This window comes from Perognathus longimembris, chromosome 24 (genome assembly GCF_023159225.1).
Source record: "Perognathus longimembris pacificus isolate PPM17 chromosome 24, ASM2315922v1, whole genome shotgun sequence".
NCBI classification, from domain to species: Eukaryota; Metazoa; Chordata; class Mammalia; order Rodentia; family Heteromyidae; genus Perognathus; species Perognathus longimembris.
In genome coordinates this window covers 24883858-24908873 of record NC_063184.1, presented here as the reverse complement: position 1 = coordinate 24908873, position 25016 = coordinate 24883858, and the positions used below count along the sequence as shown (strand labels likewise).

Genomic DNA, 25016 nt, shown 5'->3' with positions numbered 1-25016 from the left:
CACCAGATGCCTTGTTTCAGAGACTCCGCTATTCTGTGGAGAGCCAGCAATGTCAGAACTCAAGCTGCTGATCTCATGGTCTGTGCAATGAAGAAATCACTGCCTTCTGTCGGCACCTAGGTCGGGGCAAAGCCAGGGGCCCATCGCTCGCTGTGCTCTGAGCTCTCCGCTCCGGTAGTTAAGCACCTGTGGCTAAAGGAAGCTTCTGCCCCCAGCAGCTTGATTCCACACTCCAGCTCACTGCGTGTACCAAACACTTTAGCTATGTGATTGTGAGTTGTTCTTGTGCACACTTTTGTTTCTTGGGGGGGGGGGGAGTACTGGGGTTTGAACTCAAGGCCTTGAGCTTCCTAGGCTCTTTGCTCTACTACTGAACTACACCTCTAGTCCATCTGTGCTTCTGGGTTTGTGTGTGCTTGTGTGTGCATGTGTGTGTGTGTGTGTGCGTGCGTGCCTATTCTGGGGCTTAAACTCAAGGCCTGGACACTGTCCCTGTGTTTTTCTTTTTTTTTTTTTTTTTAGGTCTGAGACTGAGACTTGAACCCAGTACCTGACACTTTGGCTCAAAGACCAGCACTTTACCAACTGAACCAAGCCTTTAACACCCTCCCCCCCCCCTCACTGAGCTTGCTTGCTCAAGGCTAGTGCTCTACCACTTGAGCCACAGCTTCACTTCTATTTTTTTTCTTTCTGTTTTGTGGTAGTCTATTGGAGATAAGAGTCTCATGGACTTTCCTGCATGGGCTGGCTTTGAACCATGATCCTCAGCTCTCAGTCACCTGAGTAGTAACTAGGATTACATGCTTCTGATCTTGTATTAAATGTCATCCTCTAAGGTTGCTGTACTTTGGGTTGGTGTGTGTGTGTGTGTGTGTGTGTGTGTGTGTGTGTGTGTGTGGTTACTGGGATTTGAGTTCAGAGCTTTGCACTTGCTAAACAGATACTCTACCACTTGAGACATGCCTCCAGCCCTTTTTATGCCATGGTTATTTTTGAGACAGGACCCCCACCCCCACCCCTTGGTTTCTTCCAGGGACAGCCTGGACATCAATCTTCCTATTTTAGCCGAGACAACAAATGCACACTACCACACCCAGCTATTTGTGGTGATGAAGTCTCATGAACCTTGCCCATGTTGGCGTACATGGAGGTGCTCCCTTGCAGTCTCCTGAGTAGCTAGGATTACAGGTGTGAGCCACTGGCACCCTGCTGTACTTGGGGTGTCTTGCTCTCCTGGAAGGCAAAGCCATGCGTTTCTGATTCCTCTCTAATCCCCCAAGGGCTAGGTACCCTGCCTACTGTAAAGTGAGAACTCACCCACTGCTGCTGATTTTCCAATTACAGTAACTACTAAGCTGATTAAAAATGTGGTTCTTAATGAGCAATAAAAGGTACCATGTATCTCATCTTAGGAAACAAAATGTTTATTGAAATGCATGTAGATAAATTATCACCAGCATAAAACTGTTAGTGGAGTTTTCAACATGGTTTGCTTTACTCTTAAAAATGAAGTCAGGCTTTCAAAGTCCATTGTCCATAGGAAAAATATTATATTTCTCTGTTCAGATAAAGTCCTTTAAAAAAGCAAATCGCTTTTGAAAATGGTCTTTTAAACGTCTCCAGCCTATGAATATATAATAAAAAACATATATTAAAAATATATAACTGTGGTTATAAAGAATTAAATATGAATTATTAAGGGATAATACACATGGAAAATACTTAGATATTTTTCATTTTCCTATTTCATCAGCATAGATTTAAAATTCATAAGATGTAATAAGATGTAAAAATACTAAGGCAAAAAATGACCACTTATCATAAAATAGCAAAGAAGGAAAACCATTTTATTTTTATGCATTTTTTTTAGTTTTGACTAAAAGTCAAAACACTATCTTTTCAAATAAACAATGTTTAAATAACTGTGATTTCAGTCTGAAAAATCCAGTCCAAAGTGAATTTTTAAAATTTCTGTGTAAGGGTCAAGTATCATTTTAAGAATTAAAATGAATAAATATGGTAAGGACAGAGAGGAAGAAACTTTCAGACATAATTTGAAACATGGTACAAGTTAACAGGAATTAACAGTTAACTCTCTGCAAATAATCTCCAGGCAAAATTGTTACTCATATTATTATTATTATTTTTTTTTTTTGCCAGTCCTGGGGCTTGAACTCAGGGCCTGGGCACGTCCCTGGCTTCTTTTTGCTCAAGGCTAGCACTCTGCCAACTTGAGCCACAGCTCCACTTCTGGCCTTTTCTATATATGTGGTGCTGAGGAATCAAACCCAGGGCTTCATGTATACGAGGTGAGCACTCTTGCCACGAGGCCATATTCCCAGCCTCACTTGTTAATCATATTCTATTTCAACCTCATGTTCCGGCCTGACCTGTTTGGCTCCCCCCATGTGGTGTTGCTGTCCTTCACCAATGGAGAGTCTGTTGAAGGGGATGATCTTCATCGTGGTCTCCTTCATGGAATACCAGCGTGATTTCCAGGTGGCCCAAATAATGCCATTGTCATAACCGTTAGGAGTAGATGCCTTTGAGTAAGTGCCTCCTAAAACAGAGTTAGAGACACACATAACATGATTCTTCTATTTCCTTGCCTGAGAAAGGCCAGGAAGGACTACAGTGAAGTGCAAATTAACAACATTACCTATAAACTGAAAATAGCTCTAATGATGGCTACAATCTTAGTTTAGAATTAAAACCAAATATTAAACAACTTCTCCAGCTGTGCTGGACTCCATGGTCATACCCATAACGTATTCCTATGAACAGGGCTGGAATGTCCAAGTTGCCATCTTAAGTCTGTCTCAGCTTGGGCCTCCTGGGCTCAGGCACTAGAAACAATCTTTCCTCACATAGGTTACAGTGGCTCAAACAGAAAGATTCTTGATCAGGTGTTCTGACATGATCTGACAGCACAATCTGATTGGTTAATTGAAGAGACATGACAAAATGTACTCGCATGTTATTTTACATCTCCTTCATAAAGTGAAACTAGCTTGGGTTTCCTTCTTGTCATCAGGTACCAGATTGAATGGACTTTTGTAAGGAGGTGGTCAGGTCTAATATTGGAATAGATACAGGTGATCACCATTCCTTGAGAGTGTCTTCTAAGTGTACCTTTCATTCATCAAAGATGAGTTAGGTCTCTCAGCAGTTACAAATTGTTGTAGATACGAAAAGGGCCATTTCAACGGTCTTTGAGAGGATCCCAAGTGAGCTCTTGAACAGGAGAACGGCTCAGAGGTGAGGTTGCTCATCAGTAATGAGCCGGAAAGTCTCCCCGCGCTAGCTCCCTAATGTGTCCTTTAGCATCTGTAGAGGCGCCTCACACCTAACCACTGGCAGTAAGTGAAATCATTGTGCCAAACGATTCCAGCCTTATAGAACACTAGCAACCTCCATCCTAAAATAAGTGTCTGTAATCCCCAGACTAGACTCTTGTCTCTAGCGTCTGTGAACTCCTGTCCTTACCAGTCCTTTTCCTTGCACATCTGCAGACACCTGCTCACTGACACAGCCCACGGGCACCTGAACTAAGTGGGTACATCAAAGAGCACAAATATGGTAATGCCAGTCCATCTAGATTATGTGTGTGGTAGGTCTAGATGAGGGCCCTATCACTCGGTTCCAACTCCCACGGTGATGGCTCGCTACAAGGACAAAGCTGGAAGTGCTGTAGTAGTCCTGTACCTATTTCACATACAAGCTTGGTATGATCCGATTTTGGCTTCAAGTAAAAACTAGTAATGCGCCAAATGGCCTATACTCTTTACAGTCATTGCTCGTCTATTTTTTGTAGCTGTTTACACACACACACACACACACACACACACACCCCGGCCCACAAGAAGGCCATACCTTGGTAATAGATGCCGTTGAGGTGGCCTGCGTGACACTTGTTCATCCACCAACCGGAACCATCCTGCTCAGCACAGTTGCCTTCAAACTTGTCATTGTCATTGTCCCAGGTACTGAACTGCATACCATTGTGGGATGTGAAAAACTTGTCGCTGGGATCATCACCAAAATCATAGCCATCAAAGGCATCGCCAGCATCCCCGCCAATGAAGTAGGCGTAGGTCAGGCGGTATTTGTCAGCTTCCGGCCCCACCCTGAACATGGCGTAGTCTGCAGTACTGTGAAGAAGAAAGGCAAGACATGGGAACTGGAGTCTCCTCTGCATCTTCCTCTTCTGTGCAACAGCTACTCGGAATTGTAGCTTTGCTGCTGAAAGCCCACATAGCCAGGTAGAGGAAGTGGGGGGTAAACAGGGATGAGGCATTGGGTGACAGGCCATCCCACTGCCTGGGGTGTATTTATCTTTATCAGGTCAGAATGTACAGGTGAAGCCAGTGTTTTCCGCACAGTACCTGGTTCTGCCACTCCAGTCTGTCAGTTGTACCCTCAGTGCATAGGGGATCGCAGACTGTGTGCTTATCAAATGGATCTTCTCATTTCCAAGCCAAAACTCTGTGGTGCCAGTAGGAGACAGATGACCAAACCCTTCTTTATATTGAATCCAATTTTTATTGAAGTCCACACTGCCATCAACTCTCTACTCACACCACGCCATGGGCAAGAGGAAAAGACAGATTATTAGTACACATGACTATGAACTCGTTCTTAAACATAATGAGGGTTGGGTTGGGAATGTTGCCTAGCGGTAGAGTGCTTGCCTAGCATGCATGAAGCCCTGGGTTCGATTCCTCAGTACCACATTAACAGTAAAAGCCACACAAGTGGTGCTGTGGCTCAAGTGGTAGAGTGCTAGCCTTGAGCAAAAAGAAGCTCAGCAACAATGCCCAGGCCCTGCGTTCTGGATGCAGGACTGGCAGAGAGAGAGAGAGAGAGAGAGAGAGAGAGACAGAGAGAGACAGAGACAGAGACACAGAGAGACAGAGACAGAGAGAAAGAGAGAGTATCATTCTACCAACAGCCAACTAAGTGATGACAGGAAAGCTGTCTCAAAGTCTCCGTCTATGGAACAGGAAGAATGATGCTAACCTTTTAGAACTGCATAAGAAAAAGTCTTCAAAAATACTTAAAAGAGTGCCTGGCCCATGGCAAAGTCAAACTCGGTGCTAGGTTGCGATGACCCTTAGAGGACCTGAGGAGTCACGCTTAGAACTCCTAGGTCTTGGTGCCATGGCCACTTGCGCCTCCTGTGCGCCCCCTGCAGGACGAGTTGTGCCATTGGCAGGAAGTATGCAAGACAAAGGAGCCAGATAGGCAATCTTCAGATAAAACCTGATAAAAACAAGGCCCTTCTCTGTCTCCCTCACTACAGGACTTCACCTGTATGACATCATAATCGACACAGTATCATGTCATAGCAGAGACTAACCCAGACTGCCTGCTTCCAAATGCATATTCTTTTTTTTTTTTTTTTTTTTTTTTGGCCAGTCCTGGGGCTTGGACTCAGGGCCTGAGCACTGTCCCTGGCTTCCTTTTGCTCAAGGCTAGCACTCTGCCACTTGAGCCACAGCGCCACTTCTGGCCATTTTCTGTATATGTGGTGCTGGGGAATTGAACCTAGGGCCTCATGTATACGAGGCAAGCACTCTTGCCACTAGGCCATATCCCCTGCCCCAAATGCATATTCTTTTTGTGATAGTGTGCCACAGTCTCCCCCCCACCCTCCCCCACACACACAGAGTGACAGGAGAATTACCTTCTGCAGCACCGTCCACCCGTTTCCAGACCCATCGATTTCACAGTACACTAAGAACTGCTGCTTAGCTTTCAAAGGTTTGATAAAGTAAAGGCCACTCTCTTTAGCTCCTTTGTTGGCAATATCTTGACAATCTGAAGAAGGGGCAGGAAAGGAATTTTGAGGAATTTTGTATTCTGGGTCAAAATCCAGGTAAGACCATGCAAACCTGAAAACTGTCGCCAACTATTCATCTCAGAAGTAGTTTCTTCTCACAGATGCATCTCTTTCAAACTATGGTTTGCTACTCAAGGAAACTCTATGCAATTGGATTCCTTAGATTTAAGGGCTAGACACATTCCAAATTATTCCTGTGTACAGACTCCATTAATTTGCATATCTGTTTGGGTGAACGTGATATAAACCTATCACTTACCTTTCCCAGTTGTATCGTGAATTTTCACCGTATCTTTGCATGGTTCTTGGCACTGTGCTTCAAGCTGGGCTACCTTCTGTTTCAGGTTAGTGATTTTTTGATTATTTGAATTATAGATTTCCTGCAAAAATCTACAAACAGAAAAATAAGGTAACAAGAGATTCCTTGCAGAAAGAACATATTCTTTTCAATCATTTTGTATTTTCCCTACTTAATTTTCTCAGAAAATGCCTTTCTGATGAATTGCTCTATTCTTGGAAAAATTATAAAATTATATTACTAAAAGGAAGTGTAATGCTAAGCTTTGGGGGAAAATAAATTGTTTTTAAGCAAGTAAAATAGGAGTGCAATTTTAACTTGTATCTTTTTACATAGAATGGGCCAGACAGTCTCAACTCTGAATATGAAGAACCAAGTCTCTGTTAATAAACAAAGGGCACTGTAAGTGGTCATCCTGGTTTTCACCTTCTGGGCAAGGCCAGCAGAGCCTGTGTGCGTGAGGGGTCTAGTTCAGGAAATCAGCAACCAAGGATTCAGCTGCAGCAGTTCACGTGGGCTGAAATGCACAAGCCTCAGCCCTTCTGGCCTGTGCTTCTCTCAATAACTTACAAGGGAAAGGTCTGTGAGGCATTATCCTACAGAATAAAACAACACAGACTTCTTTCCTGTTGGTGTTTCTTAGTTGCATCACTTTGGAAAAGGCCTGGGGGGAAGCAAAAGTCCTGCTTTGGTAATGTTTTACAGGGGTGCTGTGAAGATCTAGAAATGGTGGGAAACCATCTGTATTTGGCTCACTGCTGTGTTTCTTCCGAGTAGGGAAGAGGAGACAAAGAATTAGAAGACATACAGAACACGTACACTACGGTATCTTGGATTCTCCACAGTTGTCTTCTATTTCAGTGATGGGCAATAATAATACAACATGGTGATGATGATGATGACAGTAATCACAACAATAGCAATGGCCTTCCGATACCAAAAAGGGGAGACATACTCTGGGACTTACCACCACCATGTTCCTATTCTCAGCCTGCTTTGAGATCAATTTAGGAAGGGAAACAGGAGGAGAAACTAAAGCCACTAAAAACCACACCTGGGATTTCATGCCCAGAAGATTTGTGAGTTGGAGGGCACACGTAGCCAAGCCACATAGAGCTAGGCTGTGGATTCAGCTTAGTCTCTGAAGACGCCATCCGTCCGCTCAGCACTCGACATGATTTACTTCAGTAACCAAGCTCCTTTGCAAGCCTCTACCTGCTGCTTTCTTACCACCAATTTGTGATGTCTTTATAAAAGAAACTTTATTCTCAACAGCCACATTCCCATGGGCTTGATTGTACATTGTAAAACAAATGGGGGTGGGGGTTGGGACACATTTACATAAATGTGGTCAGAATAGAATTTGTTGAAAACAGCACTGAGTACCCTAAAGCGATTACTTAAAAGCAACTACAACCCAGTATAATTCATGCCTGGGAAACTCCTTCCTCAACAAGGTTAAAGATAGACATAATGCCAACTGGCTATTATAATTGAAAAATAAATTCTATCGTCCCTTCTAGTGAATCATGGAATAGTAAACAAAACTAATTCTGTTTTGGAGAGCAAATGAAACCACAGTGCTCATTGTATTCATAAACTGACATGTTGGGTTGAAATCCCTTTGTATAACTACTTAAAGAGAAGAAAAATAGATGACTTCATGAATAAATAGGATATATAAAAAGATCGTAAAATGTTTAATAGAAATAAAATTTACAAAGCCAAACAATGCTTACCGAATACTGGAATCATGAGTTAGAAGCAATGCTTCATATTTCATGATTTCTTCTAGCATCTTCTTGGAATTCTTAGTCGCACTCTCAATCATATCTGTTAACATTGGACCCGAGACAGAAAGACGCTTAGGCAATTAGACCAACCAAGACCATACCGACCGAACTTCTCAGCCCATATTCTCAGTCAAGTGCCACTGGTTTCTTACTTGGCTTCACTGGCTCATCAGGATTGTAGCTGACTTGGATGGATTTGATAAGTTCCTTTGCCTCTGCTGTCCTATTTGCCGCTCCGAGGAGGATATCTTCCAAGACCCGGAGGTCCTTATCCACGTTGCTTTGGTAAGTAGACAGGAAATCTGCAATGCCACAGGTGGTTGGACAGTAGCTGCCCTGCAAGTAGAACCCTAGGGTTAAACACAGGCTGATAGGAAGCAGCACTCAGACCCCTAGTGGCAGACACAGGTGACTCCTTGGCTAGGTCTTTAAAAATGGTCAAAGTGTCCATCCACATCTGTTAAAGAAAAAAAAAGGGGGGGGAGGGGGGCCTCTCTTCTCCATCCCTCCCCAGTTCAAACAGTGAGACACACACAGAAAACACTTACAAATCTTTCATCCAGGATACAGCAGTTGTCTCTGGTGGGGACATACTGCAAGGAGAGACAGACAGACATGTCACTGGCTGGGCCTTGTCGGGGTCCTGGGGAACACACCTGCTCCCTGGGCACTTACTGCGGGGGGCCCTGCGGAGGAGAGCAGGGACAGGGTGGAGAGACCCAGGAGGAAGCTCACGGGGTGCAGGGACCGGCCCATGGTGTCCGGAGCGGCCGCCGGCGCTATGACCTCTCTCGGGGCTCCCCTGGTTCCCTTTATGTGAGGTCCGGGCTGGGCAGGGGCGGTCTCCCCACCCCTCCCCCCGGCTCTGCCCCCTCCTCCGGGCTCCAATCCAGGCTCACTCGGGTTCCCAGATTTTGCACACAGGGTGAAGGAAGCTCCTCCTTTCTGAGCGAGCTTAACCTTTCTCCCGGGATCCAGAGTCGCCTGCAGAGGTTGTTGTGGATGGGGGGGGGGGGGGGCGAGGGGGAGGGGGATGGTTGTGGGTGTCCCTGTTGCAACCGCTTCCCGGACCTGGGGGAGGAGCGCACACTGGCTCCACCCCCTCGTGCTCTGCGGCTACCTCCCTTCCAGAAAGGCTTTGCTCAGCCCAGCCGGGGGGTAGCTGTTGTTTGTCACCTGTGGCTTGGCAGGAGTTTGGCCCCTAGCAGGTGTCTCGCCCACAGTGGCCTTCTGCCCTCCCTGGGAAGTTCTCAGGGCTCCCGAGCTTGGCGCCCAGGAGACAGGAGCCCAGAGCAAAGAGGGTGCTGACCTGTCACTCAAAGGCATACAGCTAGTTTACCACTCACTGCAATGCTCCCCTCCAAGTCTTTACAAAGGCTTACTTGTGTGTTGACTCGAAAACAAAGGTACATGTTTATGTTCTGTACCTCATCAGTAATGACAAAGTGAATCCATCAAAACCAGATCTGCCTTCTCTTCTCTCTTTCCTAATACTTCCTTTCCTGACTTGCCACTTATTGCCAACTATATCACCATGCCACCAGCCAAGTAAGTCCATAATGCATCCTTCCCCCATCTGTGTTACCGTCCAGCTCCTACCCATCCATTAAGTTTCCTATAAGGTGATGAGGGACAGGGCTGGGAGAAAGGTTTCCTCTTCTTGGTGAACTTTGTGTCTGGAATTTTGAACACATGCACATACATACTGTCTACACAACAATATGCAGACACTGGTAGCTCCCATTTATAATCTTAGCTACTCCAGAGGCTAAGATCTGAGAATCAAATATCAAAGTTAGTCCAGACAAATCTGAAATACTCTTCAATTAACTAGTCCAAAAACAACAATAATAAAAGTGGAGGTGGCTCAAGTAGGAGAGAGAAAGAGCCATGCAAGAGCACAAGGCCTGGAACTCAAGCTTCAGTAGAAACAAGGAGAAATAAATAAAGGAAGGCAGGAAGGCAGGAAGGCAGGAAGGAAGGAAGGAAGGAAGGAAGGAAGGAAGGAAGGAAGGAAAGAAGGAAGGAAGGGAGAAGAAATAAAGAAAGAAAGAAGAGGAGACAAAGAAAGCGAGAGAAGGAAAGAAAGAAGAAAAAGAGAAAGGAAGGAAGAGAAAGAAAGGAAGAAGGAAGGAAGGAAGGAGATAGGGAAGGAGGAAGAAAGCAGTGAGGTAGGGAAAGAGGGATGTAAAGAGAGATTGAGCCAGGGAGGGAAGAAAGGAGGGTGTGATTTCTTTGATCACTCAAAAATTTATTTATTGCACTGTAATTGCTTATCGCTATGTTATTATTATTGGTGCTAGGGATGGGATCCAGGGCCTTGTACATGTAGGCGTGGGCTCTACCACTGAGCTACACTTTAGGAAGACGTTGCCTTGGAGGAAAGCAGAGCCCATCAGAGAGCATACACAAGCAGTTGGTGAAAACTTTGGAGTCCATCTGCCTGGATTTGAACCCCACTTAACCTTACTAACTGGATCACTCAGGACAAATTCCTTCGTCTCTCTGAGTTTTCTTATGTTGGTAGAACAGAAACAGTACTTAAATCATCTACTGTGTAGGATTGTTAGTGGGATTCAGTGGGAGCAGTATGTTGAATGTAATGCCTGAATCACAAAACGGGTTCAGCAATATTTATAAAGCTCATGAATTATCCAATGTTTTGGAATACAATTTGCATTGATAGGAATTACATTGGACAGAATGGTAAAAGGGACCATTACTGCCCCATACCTGGTTTGTGGGGAATGGAATGTTCTAGCTCCAGAAAGTCCTCTCTAATAGCAGTTGCTTTCAAATGACTATAATCTGCAGTGCCCCTTCCCCCCCCCCAAAATAAAAGGGAGCCTTGGATTGCCTAATTTAGATGGAGATTCCTTCTAAATGAGTGATGTAGCTCAACGAGGACATGATGATAAAACTAGACTGCATGCCTAGGTGTGCTACCCATTGGTGACAGAGAGGGAGCCAAGCGTGCAAACGCACACAGAACATGCGGGTCTTTGCACTGAAGGACATAGAATGTCAACTTGAACTTTGGGTAGAACCAGGAAGCCAGAGGTTCAGTGTGCAGCTTCACTTCATAAAGTCTCAGGAGACACGTCAATGTGTGTCATCTGCATAGGCTGATAAACTGAGGAAATCAAAACCTCTATCTTATCTCATTTTAGATTGGGACACTTAGACTGTCACCTTTTTATTGACTTGCATTGGAATCTGAGATATGTTATCAGCATTTTAGAAAAGAAAAGATTTGGGTTTTTTTTTCTATACTATAATCTTAAGTCCTAAATCAGAATTGCATTAGGAAAGATGACCTCTGAGGAAATCAAAAGGCTAACAGGGATTTAGTGACCTACATTGGCTCTGATTGTCCAGTATCACTTAGGTTCATTGAATATTAACTAGCTGTCCTCCTCTGTGTTTGGGCTGACTTTTTCTCTGATAAGTGATAAATGATTAATGAATTCCAGGAAGAGAAGACAATTTCTTAAATCAGGTCTCTTCTATTTCTAGGTTTGTTTTCTGAGAAATTTGAGTATAGAATATGGAAGCCAAACTTGAAAATCTACCTAGTACTAACAGTCTTCCTGTAAATTTGTAAGTTCCTCTATGAACCAATCCCCTGACTGTTTGGTTCATCTGTGCTCCGGAATCATTTGCTGGATTTGAATTATAGAGCTAGTTCATCAGTGGAGACGTTAACACTTGATTGCCTGATACAGACTTGAAGGAAGGACAGAAAGAATACATATATATATAATATTACATATTATATATATAATTTGAGCATGTTCCTTATGATGTGTGTTGCCTTGCAATTCTAAGTTGTTTTCTCTTGTGAATTCTCTCTCTTAGTCCTTAACAACAAGCCTACAAGGCAAACACCATCTTATCCATAAGGAAAGAGACCCATCTAGAGGTCATGCGCCTGAAACAAGGTCACTCACTGTGCCAGAACAGGGATTTAATCCTGTGGGGTTTCAACCCAGGGCACCCCAGTGCCTGTGATCTTCCCTATGGGTCACACAATCCAGAAGTACTTCTTAGTCTAAACTGATACACAGATGAAAGGCATTGTGGGATTGAGAACTATTCTCAGATGGAATGAGTTTTATGGTTCTGAAAATATGAAGTGTATGTGCATAAATAAATGGACATGATTGTATAAATGGACATTTGTATCTATTTGTCTACCTATTGGTCACCCATCTGCCTGTGTTCTAAGGCCTAGAGCAAGTTGGTCAAATGACCTTATACACCCTTTCTTGAAGCTAGACCTTAATTACCTTATGATTCGCTTTAGAGGGAGCCAGTTTTCAATGCTCATATCATGGTTCAAGTTCAAAAGGCTTTAATGAGGGGCTGGGGATATGGCCTAGTGGCAAGAGTGCCTGCCTCGGATACACGAGGCCCTAGGTTCGATTCCCCAGCACCACATATACAGAAAACGGCCAGAAGCGGCGCTGTGGCTCAAGTGGCAGAGTGCTAGCCTTGAGCGGGAAGAAGCCAGGGACAGTGCTCAGGCCCTGAGTCCAAGGCCCAGGACTGGCAAAAAAAAAACAAAAAACCAAACAAACAAACAAAAAAAGGCTTTAATGAATGGCATCCTCTCAGTAAGCTTAAGGGCGGATACTCGGATACATAGATCCCTTGATCCAAGGAAGGCTGAATCCATTCTGACAAGGAAACATGTATTTTTCTAACAAGTATCAAGTGATGGGACTTAGCTAAAATTGTAGCCTAAGTCCTCAGAACTGAATTTCTTCAAAGAAGGCTGAGAGAAAATGGCTTGTTGACATTTTGAAAACCAGGCCACCCTCATAATACAACCATCCCATCTAAGACAACAAATAGTATTGGCTTGGCGTATAAAAATAGCCCCTGGAAAGTGAAAATGAAAATATCTTGTTGGTAATCTAGGAACAATATGCTTTTCTAGTTTCACTACGTAAATCAGACAGGAAAAACCACAGGGAAAGAAGAAAAATGGGCTTCTTTATTGGAGGCAGGAAGCAGCAAGAGAGTAGGTTACCAGATAATGATAAGATTGAATTAATAATAATAATACTGGGTTGTAATAGTAATATAATAATAAGATTGGGTAATGATAATGATGGTGATAAGAACAACAATAATAAAACAGAAGAACCAAGTTATACTCACAGGATTATGTTCTAGAAACATAATCTACACACATATCAATCTGAGGAGAGATACTATCTATAGGGAAGTGAACATCTCTAGATTCATGGAAAACTCACATTTTTGTCTAACAGGGAATCACTGGAGAAAACTCAGTATATATCCCCAAAGAAGGGGGAGAAAGTAGGGCAAAGAAAAATGTGGTCACACCTACCAAACAATTCACCTGCAATCTTTTTTTTTTTTTTTTTTTTTTTTTTTTTTTTGCCAGTCTTGGGCCTTGGACTCAGGGCCTGAGCACTGTCCCTGGCTTCTTCCCGCTCAAGGCTAGCGCTCTGCCACTTGAGCCACAGCGCCGCTTCTGGCCGTTTTCTGTATATGTGGTGCTGGGGAATCGAACCTAGGGCCTCGTGTATCCGAGGCAGGCACTCTTGCCACTAGGCTATATCCCCAGCCCTCACCTGCAATCTTGAATTACGACAGAGAAAACGTTTCTAAGAGCTGGACTCCGGGGGCTGGGGATATGGCCTAGTGGCAAGTGTGCTTGCCTCCTATACATGAAGCCCTGGGTTCAATTCCCCAGCAGCACATATACAGAAAATAGCCAGAAGTGGCGCTGTGGCTCAAGTGGCAGAGCCAGGGACAGTGCTCAGGCCCTGAGTCCAAGCCCCAGGACTGGCAAAAAAAAAAAAAAAAAAAAAAAAAAAGAGCTGGACTCCAGTGTGAATTCCGGCTGCCTGGAGGAGCTCACTGTCCTCAGCACCCTGCCCTTCCAAGTGCAGTCCGGGCTGCATGCTGGGCTCTATAGAAACATCTGGAAACACCTAGCTTCATGGGGGTCCCGCAGGGTGCAGGGACTCAGCCTTCTTCAAAGATGGGTTGCCCTTAAGTGGGGGAGCCCTGACCTCCCTTTGGTAAATGAAAGATATGATTTGCAAAACCAGAGGGGTCAAAAGTCTCAATATTGACTGCATGTTGTGCAAGGGAGTGGAGTGTGTTGCACGCGCCGGACTGTGGGGTCGCTTGCTAAGAACAGTCCGCCCTCGGGCCTGCCTACCCCGGGGGCCCATCTCCTCCGTGAGGAGACAGGGATAGGACCCAGATTAGAACACCACGTTTCCTCTTTTACAAACAACACAGAGGAAATTCTGTTTACCAAGATTTGGAAAGCCGTTGCTGAACCAGGCCGGAAAGCAACTGGGTATCCACAGGTTATTATTTCCGGTGGATCTCACCTACTGATGCTTTCTTACATGAATTGGCCCAGTCACAGACCATTGGCATCTAAAACAACAACATCTCATTGTGGGGGTGACCGGGCCCCTCCCTGCTTCTCATCTTCCTGATGTGGGTAAATTCCCTGTGGCTCAAATCAGCAGCTCCATCAAATTATCCTACTGACTTCCCTGAAATAATGCTGAACCAAAGACACACCCCTAAACTCCCTTCTCTATACCCCTACACTTCCTAGTCACCACACATGGTCTGAAGGTATTCTCCTGCTGGAGGCTCAGACCCAAGAGGTCATGTAAACCTGGGCCTGGACTATTTGTCACGTGCTGTTCAATACAGGACCCCAGACAAACAAACAAAAAAACAACCCAGGAGGACTCTGCTGCCAAGTTCAGACACCAACGGTTACAGGGGCTCAGCTGGCAAACCAGGGTTTGGAAGGACAGTGGGGAAGGGCTGAAGAGAAGGAGTCCAGGCCCTGGTATTCACAGGTGGGCAGGCAGCCCTCTAAGGGAGGGCTTGGCTGGGTAAACGGTGGGGTTGCTCACCACTGCCACCTGCCGGCCACGCGCAGGCTCCACTCATGGACGTGATTGGGGGCGCAGAGATAGGGGGTTGCCACAGAGTGAGGGGGAAATACTTGCCAACAGGGGCCTTGTGAGAAGTAGCTAGAAAATGCTTTGAAGGCGTCTATGTGTGACCGTCATGGGCATTCAGTGATGCTCTGCCTTCACCGCAAACCCACAAGTGGGGTTGGGAGGGTTGAGTTCAATGGCAGAGCACCTCCTTAGCATGTGTGAGGTTCTGGGTTCAGGCTGCAGCAAGCACACACACACACACACACACACACAATCAAAGTGCAAGGACTCCCTATTTCCTATCCAGTTAAACTGTATTTAAGCAATATGCATATTAAAATGTTCCACATAGATGCATATGTAATTTAAAAATCCATCCGCAGAAGTAGCAGTAGAGATACCACAGTCCCAGTCACTTATAAAATGGGAAGGACAACTATGTAAAGATAATTTTTTAAAGTAAGTTCAAAAACTGGCAGAGGATAACTACTTGCTTGACATCAGAAGGGGACAGAGACATTCACTCATTTCATTCATTCATTTTTTGGACCAAGGCAAGCCAAAATAAAACTATGCAGCATTTTAAAAAAACCACCTCAAGGATAAGTAATGTTGATCATGTAAGCCCAGTAGGTCCCAGAAAGAATTTCCAACAGCCTCTGGTCACGATCACACTTGATTTGCTGTGTGGATGAACAAGAAGGAAAGGCGACACACCAGCCCAGCAATCTGAGCTACTGGGCGTAGGGAGTTGCCCAAACAGTTCCCCTTTAATAAAGCAAAGTGAACATTCTAGAAGGGAGGGAAGGGAGAGAACGTCTATCTTTGCATTTTTGGCAAGCACTTTCACTAGCATAAGAAGATGGCCTCAAAGCCACAGGACCAGGGCTGCTGTGGATCATAAGACCAGGTGACATCACCTGCCCCGTTCCCTGCTCCCCAGCTGTAGACCAAATCCCTATCCCAGGTCAACCTCCCCAGTACAGCTTGCCGGTGAGCTTCTCAGTGCTCCCCCTCTGTCCTTTGTGAGGGAGGGAGCAGGTCAGCACCTCCTGCACCCCCTCCCTACCAGGGATTGTGGGAGTGGCCCTTCATCCATCAGGAACCTTCCTACTTCCTGTTTCTCCGACACAAAACTCCAACAAACCCTAGAGCCGTGGGATCTCAAAGACTGAACAGAAATGGGAAAATGAGGAGAGGATTGGATTTCGGGAGGAGGAAGTGATGGGTCTGCTGCCTGTCCGTTCAATCCTGGGTGGAGGGGACAGTTACAGGAGATGATGGTGTTGGCTGGCTGAGGACGGAGCTTTGGGAGTAAGAGCCCACCATGAATCTGTGGAGGATAGGACAGTTTCCAAGGAGGACTAGTGGTAGGAAAATAAAAGAGCCTGAGGACAGTGAAAAAAGACCCAAATTTTAGAGCTAAGAGAGCTGCTGGAGGTGTAGCTCTGTGTAGAGGGCATACTTAGTATGGAAGTATGTATGTATACGTATGCGTGTAAGTGTGGGCATACGTAGGTATGCAGACACATACTCTCTCAATACACCCACCTATAGACAATGTACACAACACAGACATAGACACAGCACACACAATACAGACAATATGCACACAGAGGACACTACATACATACAAAGAGCCAACAGTGCAGAAGAGAAAAGAATGGCTTAGTCCTTGCCTCCTATCCCTACACCTACAGGCATAAAGACTCTCAGATCTATTAGAGAAAAGAGAACAGTATTGCATGGGGACTTGTGCAGAACCTTTGCCGTTAGACAAATATCTCTGATAGTACAAAATTTATGGAGGTCGTTTTACTTATTTCATATTCTGCGGAGTCAGAAGTGGGCACATTGCCAAGGAGATAGACTTTGCTCCTTAAGACATTCTGAGAAATGAATCTCCTGGTTGCTCTGAATTTCCTGAGATTCTTGTAGTGGATTTTATGGAACAGATGTTAGGTCCATGGTTAAGCAGTGACTAGAATGCTAAGAACTGAGAGTCTACTGTCCTGTGTGGCAAGGTCAAGGCTAATATGTAATGTTGCAGCACCACCTGCTGGTGATGTTGTTTAATGCAGCTCACCACATAGATTCTTGTGGATTACAAACTCTCCCATCCAGTTTCCTCATGTGCATAAGTTCTTTCCTGAATGTCAGGTTTCTCCATTTTTATACTGAGAATGGATTGGTCAGGTAGGTTTTCTCCTTGTTTCTGTTATGTTTGAACTCAGTGTTTGGGTGTTTCACACACTCAGTTGTTTGGAACACAGTCTCAATAAGCAGGTGTTTAACCTGCTTTGAATACCTTGAGAAATTATGTCCAATATGTACTAGCCATAGATACAGTCAATGCTGTAGCCATAAATAGACTTCATTCAGTTCTAGCCCTTTGAGGGTCACTGTTCTAATCCTGCCTGTACCACTTACTAGGTCTATTGTCTTGGACCACTATTTGATCTAGGTCCCCTTGCCTACAAAATGGAGACAGTTAATCTACCCTGTGGGTTTGTTGAAATAGTTGGAGAGTTGTAGGATGAAGCTAAAGATATATGTTCAACATATCCACTGGATGCACCCATAATTATTTCATTTATTGTCCTTTGCTGAACTCTGGGTTCCCATGTCCTACAGAAGGAAACTATTTTTATTCTTGAAGCTAGAAGTTGTCCCTCAAGGTTTGTATACGTGATGCTATTGTTTGATGTGGTTTTATCCTAGAAAGTTTCATGTGCCAAGAGCTTGGTCTCCATTGTGGCAGGGTTGAAATGGCGGAATCTTTATGAGCGCATGAGCAGGAGAATGTTGTATCAGGAGAGGAGGCTAGTTCTTCTGGGCTGGGCTGGATTCCTGAATGGGTCGTTGGGCTGGCTCTGCTTACTTTTCTGCACAGATGCTTCTGTGGCTCACTGGCTCCCTTTCACTTCTCTGTTGAGTTGTGGTGCAGCCAGAGAGCCCTTCCTAAAACACTGGTATGTGCTATTTAGAATCTCCAGGCACTTGAATTGTAAGCCAGTATTTGCTTTACTTTATGCATTACCCAGTATCAGGCATTCTGTTACAGCAAGACCAAACAGACTAAGATATATATATATAGATAGATAGATAGATAGATATTCAATCTTGTTCCCCTTGAAAATGATTCTCCTATGTTTTTAAACCAAGAGGTTTTACTGAAAAGAGAAACCTTAATTTTGCCTCAATAATTCAAATAATATTAATCAATACTGTCCAACATAAGTTATTTACTCGATGCCTCAAATTTTGTTCCAAATAAGATATATTTCTGTTGGCTTCCTGCTTTTGTTTATAAGTGGCCCACAAAAGCTGTACTGTATGAATAGTATTCATATCAACTGCAAACTTAAAATCATCTAATAAGATAAATAGCAAGATGACCTTCATTTGCAATTTCTGGTGCTCTTCCTTATATCTTTGCCTCTACATTGCTATTTAAAAAAATATGTCCTGCAATTCAAATATTTAATACAAGATAAAACCTGGCAAATATTTTATTTAAAATAATACAGAATCCGCAGTTCATTGGTGGCTGCTTTTCCAAGGACAGTCCCACGGAATTGCGTCTCAAACATCTTCCTAAAATCACTATTGCTGTTCTGCCATTGGGCACTGTGCTTGGCCTTTTAAAATCTATAATTTTTACTTACATTGCTTTCAAATTTGGTGGTTGTAATGTAAAACTGTTTCAGCTAGTGTATTTATTCTTTTTCCATTTCAGTCTTTAAAAAATAATAATAAACTCTTGGTGAACTCTATCCAGCAACTGACCCAATATGATGCATTTGAACTTACAGTGAACTTTCACATGAACTTTCAGTTATGCCCTGAGAAATATAACAAATAGGAAATACACAGATTCTTCAAATATTTTTAGATGCTGTACTTTGACAAGTCCAACAGAGAGAAGAAGGCCAACTATCTCTTCCTAGTGTTTATTTTATACAGAAGGCTTTAGTCACATTTTATGCACAAATGGAGAACGCACACACACACACACACACACACACACACACACACACATTAGCATTTGATTTTAAACCAGTGCTTGTTACATGAGTTGAAAGATGAAACGAATTGAGCCTTGGATTTCAACCTATTCTAAAAGAACCTTATTCAGGCTGTCGAGTAGTAGTGTTTAAAATCTTTTCCATTCTCCCGTTTTTCAGGACTCATTTCCTGTCTTGGACTAGGAATGGGCTGTTGGTTTGCAGGAAGGAGTTCCGTTGAGATGCACGTGTTTCTGTACAGTCACCGGGGACTGTGTGTGAGCCATTGCACTCCCACAGGTGGGGGGAATCCAGGCCTCGTAGACGGATTCCAACCTTCCACTATCTCCCAATAGACTCAGTGCACTCATTTCTCAAGGAGAGCAAGACGCAGACTGAGCTACTTGCCCAAGAAGACACTGCCCAATAACTAAACTAAGACATATCCAGGTCTCGAGATATGCACATTTTTACTCTCTCAACGACTTTTTGCTTCCAGGTGTAGCTCACCCTGCCTCATCAAAATAATTACTTATTGTATTGATTGTACAGTGTCGATAAATAACTTAGATTACGATGGGCATGTAGTTGTTAGCGGAATCCCAGGCAGAGATCAGAAGGATTGTAGTTTGAAGCTGGACTTAGGCAAAAAGTGTGGGAGACCCTCATCGTAACCAATAATAATTTAAAAAAACAAACCCTCAAGCCAGGAGCCAGTGGCTCATGCCTGCAATCCTAGCTACTCAGGAGGCTGAGACCTGAGGATCACAGTTTGAAGGCAGCCCAGGAAGGAAAGACTGGGAGACTCTTATCTCCAATCAAATGGCAGAAAAAGCCAGAAGTAGCTCTGTGGCTCAAGCGGTAGAGCACTAGCTTTGAGCAAAAAGGAGCTCAGGGACAGTGCTCAAACCCTGAGTTCAAGCCTCTGGACTGGAAAAATAAAAACAAAACAAAAACTTCACCTACAAGGGCACAAGGGAAGGGCAACTCCGAGGATTATGGTTCACACATCCCAGGCTTAGAGCAAGATCCTGTCTTAAAAATAACCAAGTCTTGATAATAAAAATTTGAGAAAAAAAATAACCAAGTCTAAGAGCTCTGTGGGCATGGCTCAAATGACAGAGTACTTGCCTTATAAGCTCAAGGCCCTGAGTTCAAATCCCAGTACCACAAAAAAACATAGATTAAAACATTACTTCAGAAAGCTCCCAGTGACAATGAGCTTGCAGTTTCTTAGGTTTCTGCTAAATGTTTGCCAAACACTACAAATCTATTACATGTACCAAGGAAGGCAGCTATGGGCATTGTGCACCAGTTGATATGCGTCTCCTTCCTTAGAGTCAATTCTTACTAACACCTACTTTAGTCTCAGACTGTAATAATGGCATTCTAGACATTCAGTTGAGAGAGAGATTTTACTTAATGGACACAGCATGCAAGAGCACATGATTGCATTTATAAGATCAGAATGGGAGCTGTAATCAGTCTGACTTTTCTGACACCGTAATGTCATTGGTGAGACAGACAAGGGTCTTCCCATTAGGCAAGGATGTGCTCAAAGCATGGAAGATGGCCCCAGGATGAGCTCCGTGGTGTCATTCCCACAGACAGCATGTGAGTGCGTTGTATCATTCATTTGAAGGGACTTCCTAATAGTTCTGTTCTTCCACATGTAAGTTCATTTCATTTCTTGGTGCATGCGTGTATGATTCTGGAGATAAAACACGGGAACTTGTGTCTGCTGAACAAGTGCCCTACAGTGAGCTACACCCCTCACCTTTTCATTCATTTTTGACAATAGTCTTCTACTTAGAGGAATGAACAGGTTTTACATGGAAAAAAACGTGCTGCTTTCCTCCCCAGTGTTCCAGGACTGAAGGTGTAACAGTTTTCAAGGCACATGAGGGATCATTTCCTTCTACCTTTTACAAGTTCTTTCTTGTTTTGTTATGTGTTTAGAGTTCTGGGAAACACAAACTTTTCCTTCTGCATAGTAGCTTGGGTGTAAGTAATAAATTCACAGAAAAGAAGAAGAGAAATCTGATCAAGGAATAAGCCCACAAACCATCTTTCATGTCTTGGCATTGGTCTAAGAGTAATTGGTTAAGATTAATTGGTTTGAAATTACATCAATTACAAAATGGATCATCACTTATGCTTAGAAAATAGCAATTCCTTAAATTTGGAGTCATGATTTTTTTACCTTTAAAGTACAGGTATTTATCTTGTCACCAGAATTATAAAGCACCACAGAGAAAAATTTTAGAATAAATATAATGCTAATACATTGAACTCATGGTTTAAAAAAAATAACTTTTTAGCCATTATAGAATAATAGCAGAAGACATAAAATTTAGATAGATGTGCTAAGAAAGTACATATGTCTAAGCACGTGTGCCTAAATATAATAATGCATAATACAATACATATAAATATTATACATAATGCAAATTTTATCCAGTTTTCTTGCTTTAACAAATGCTACTGGAGGATGTATAGAGACATTATTTCTATTAATAAAATGCTAGTGTTTAAAACAATAAAAGAGGGGCTTGGAATATGGCTTAGCAGTAAAGTGCTTGCCAGCATGCACGAAGCCTTGGGTTTGAGTCCTTAATAGCACATAAACAGAAAAAGCCAGAAGTGGCGCTGTGGCTCAAGGGGTAGAGTGCTAGCCTTGAGCAAAAAGAAGCTAGGGACAGTGTTCAGGTCCTGAATCCAAGCCCCAAGACTAGCTAAACAAGTACATACATACAGACAGACATGATTTTAAAAAGAACCATATAATTTCAGGTTTCTGCAAAGCTTAAAACCAAATTAGCATGATGTACACATCATAAGAAAGGGATAAGCTAGGTTATTACCCGCTCTTTAATCACAGCATGATGCTATTATTATTTATTTATGCTATTTAGCATAAATGTGCCCTTAGAAGAGACAGATACTGTACTGCAACACTATTCTACTTAGTGGTAAGTCGGTTTTTCCCTTATAAGGTCATTATTTTTTAGTGTTTAATATCAACATTTTATCCTGTAATAGAAGTCAAAGTACATAGATTGCATTATTTAGTATGTTTTCATCAAAGATAGAAAAATGTCTGGAAATTAAGGATGGAGATAGTACCAATTACAATTAACACTAGTTGAAAGATCAGCATATGACAAGCTCGGCCATAAGGTGCTTTATTATTTAGACAATTCAGAGTCTGCAATAACTTTTTTTTGGGGGGGGGGGCAGTCCTGGGCCTTGGACTCAGGGCCCAAGCACTGTCCCTGGCTTCTTTTTGCTCAAGGCTAGCACTCTACCACTTGAGCTACAGCGCCACTTCTGGCCATTTTCTGTATATGTGGTGCTGGGGAATCGAACCCAGGGCTTCATGTATACGAGGCAAGCACTCTTGCCACTAGGCCATATTCCAAGCCCCCCCCCCCCGCCGCAATAACTTTTTTAGGTGAGTTTTGTTAGTGCTATATTTTCACTGAAAGAAAACTGAAGCACAATAATTTTCCTACGGTCACACAGCCAATGAAGGCGGAGCCATATTTCACTCTTCAGTCTAGCACCATCATGTGTAATATTAACCAGCAAACTCAAAGAGGTTCATTTAGTATAGAGAGTCAATTAGAAAGAGACCAGAATTGTAAAAACTTGCAGAACATAAAAGAAAACGTCCGGAATTTTGAAAGAGAATAAAGAAGTATTTGTTGAGAGTAATAAAGTAATAATCGCAGGGAACCATGGAAAGGGTGACATTGATCAAGATGTATCTATCCTACTCATAAACTAATATGTTGAATTCTAACCCCTCTGTACTTTTCTTAAGATAATAAAATTAGCCAGGCATAACAGCTCATGCCTGTTTAATCCTACCTACTCAGGAGAATGAGATCTGAGGATTGCAGTTCAAAGCCAGCTCATGCAGGAAAGTCTGTGGAGACGCTTATCTCCAATAAACTACTCAGAGAAAACCAGAAGTGGTGCTGTGGCTCAAGTGGTAGAGTGCTAGCCTTGATCAAAAGAGCTCAGGGACAGACCCAGGTCCAGATTTCAAGCCCCTGGACTGGCTAAATAAATAAATAAGAAAAATAAAAATAAATCAAGTTTCTGTATTCTCATCTTTATTGGGATTTTTTTTTTTTTTGGTCAGTCATGAGGGTTGAACGCAGGGCCTAGAGTGCTGTCCCTAAGCTTTTAGTCCAAGACTAGCACTCTACCACTTTAAGCCACAGCTCCATTTCCTTTATTTTTGGTGGTTAATTGGAGATAAGAGTCTCATGAACTTTCCTGCCTGGGCTGACTTTGAACCATGATCCTCAGGTCTTGGTTATTTAGATATTTTCTATGTAGCAAATCTCTCTTCCATATGAAATAGTAAGTTCATCAGGATATTGGCCAAATATGTTATTTTGAGTACTTTTTCAAGAAAGAATTCTTGGTTTCATTATGTTCATATTATTATTCATTTTATTTTATAAATCCCAAATAGTGACCAGAACTTCTTATGTTTTATTTTGTAGACTAATGTGTGATAAGGTCAGATATAACTTAGGGGGATATTTAGAATTATAAAGAAAATTTTAGATGCTTGATAAAATTTGAAGAGAGACATTTTGCTATACATAGACAATGTGTTCTATTAGTTGCTATATTAGTTGTATTAGTTGCTTTATTCGGCGTTATATCCAGGATGTTAGTCCATGAATTAGAATTAATGTATATAAAACTTAAAATGGAAGGTTATTGTGAAAGAAGGTTATTGTGAAAGTAGTTTATAGTCTGTTATTTCCAAGGGATCTTTATTACAAGATGTTTTAAAATAGCATATTTCATGGTATGACCATGAGAATCAATTTAGTCATGTAATTAAATTATCAAATGGGTTCATTATGTTGGTTTTTGAGAGAGAAGCTGATAGTAAATATGATGAGAAAGGTAGAAAGTCACTTTAATTGTTGGCCTTATTAAAAGTAATTACATCTAGCATTTGTATTTAAAGAAGTGTTTCACATCTAATGTCCTAGTTTTCCTTCATAACAGCACTAAGAACTAGTTAGGGGGCTGATATGATCTATACTCTACTAAGAAGGAAAATTAAGTTATGAAGAAATACATTGACTTAATTAAGGACAGGCAGGTGTTTGGACTAAGGTGCAGAATTAGACCTTGGATTTCTACTCCTTTGACTCTCTCTAAATGTTTGCCCGTTTCAAAGATCATTTGTGAATTATAAAAGTTTTGAAAAAGGACATTTTAATTACCTACTTTTAATTCTGTTTCAAATTTAGAAGAATTGATTCATCCTATTAAAATCTATCCATTGGAGATAAACCATTCTGCAGACACACTTTAGAAAAAGTTGAAGTATAGGGAAATAAGTTGAACTATCTCAATTATGCACACTTAATTTTGAACCACTAGTCATTCGAAGAAAACATTGGGTATCATTAAATAAAACAGGAGAAATGGGGGAAAAAAACAAAGGAATTTGACAAGTACAATTTTGGCAATTTTTCTAAGCCCCTGTCATCATCTACCAAATTATGTTCCTAAGACAAAATTATTAATTTATGTAAAACTAAAAGGGTTTTCTGCTATTTTTAGTAAACTGTGTATTTTATATGTACATATGTGGCAGAGTTACAAAATGTATAATAACTTTGTTGTAGTTAATCATGTAAACCAGACATATATATGTGATAGCAGGCAAACGCAGATTGGTGCCTTATTTTCAAGCAAGTATTTGTTATGCATTTCAAGAAGATGCTTCCTGCCCTTTGATATACCATAAATGAAAGGTGGTGGTAGAAATTAATTCTACAGAAATTATACTGAAGATGGGAGAAAAATGAGGGAGGGAGGGGTAACAAGTTTGACAAGAAATGTACTCACTACCTTACGTAGGTAACTGTATATCACCTTGACAATAAAATTAAATTATAGAAAAAGAAATTATACCAGAAGAGACTAGTATGATACCTACACATATATTTTCATTCCCAGCTCTCAGAATGCTTACTTTCTCATCATCATCATCAATTACAGTATTAGTTAATTAGCTTTTCTATATTTGGTAATGTTTGCTAAGCTACTGGGTTTATGCAGTTTTCACTACCTTCT

At 42.4% G+C, this 25016-nt stretch overlaps 1 protein-coding gene across 1 annotated transcript; it reads right to left on the bottom strand.

Moving 5' to 3' along the window:
- Nucleotides 1–1403: 1403 nt before the first annotated feature.
- Nucleotides 1404–8703, bottom strand: Fgg (fibrinogen gamma chain). Its single transcript, XM_048333610.1, has 10 exons — nt 8609–8703; nt 8482–8526; nt 8086–8269; nt 7880–7973; nt 6102–6232; nt 5687–5820; nt 4386–4570; nt 3874–4151; nt 2391–2560; nt 1404–1624 (listed from the first exon to the last, which is right to left on the bottom strand). The coding sequence occupies exons 1-10, from the start codon at nt 8687–8689 to the stop codon at nt 1610–1612; spliced, it is 1317 nt and encodes a 438-aa protein (XP_048189567.1). The 5' UTR covers nt 8690–8703; the 3' UTR covers nt 1404–1609.
- Nucleotides 8704–25016: the final 16313 nt, after the last annotated feature.

What these genes read in the sequence shown, in the direction of transcription:
- Fgg (XM_048333610.1), bottom strand. Translation starts at nt 8,689, where the DNA reads ATGGGCCGGTCCCTGCACCCCGTGAGCTTCCTCCTGGGTCTCTCCACC. An exon ending in TCACGATACAACTGGGAAAG is followed by an intron (nt 5,821 to 6,101) that starts GTAAGTGATAGG and finishes CCCCTTCTTCAG; the next exon opens with ATTGTCAAGATATTGCCAAC. An exon ending in GACTGGAGTGGCAGAACCAG is followed by an intron (nt 4,152 to 4,385) that starts GTACTGTGCGGA and finishes TCTTCTTCACAG; the next exon opens with TACTGCAGACTACGCCATGT.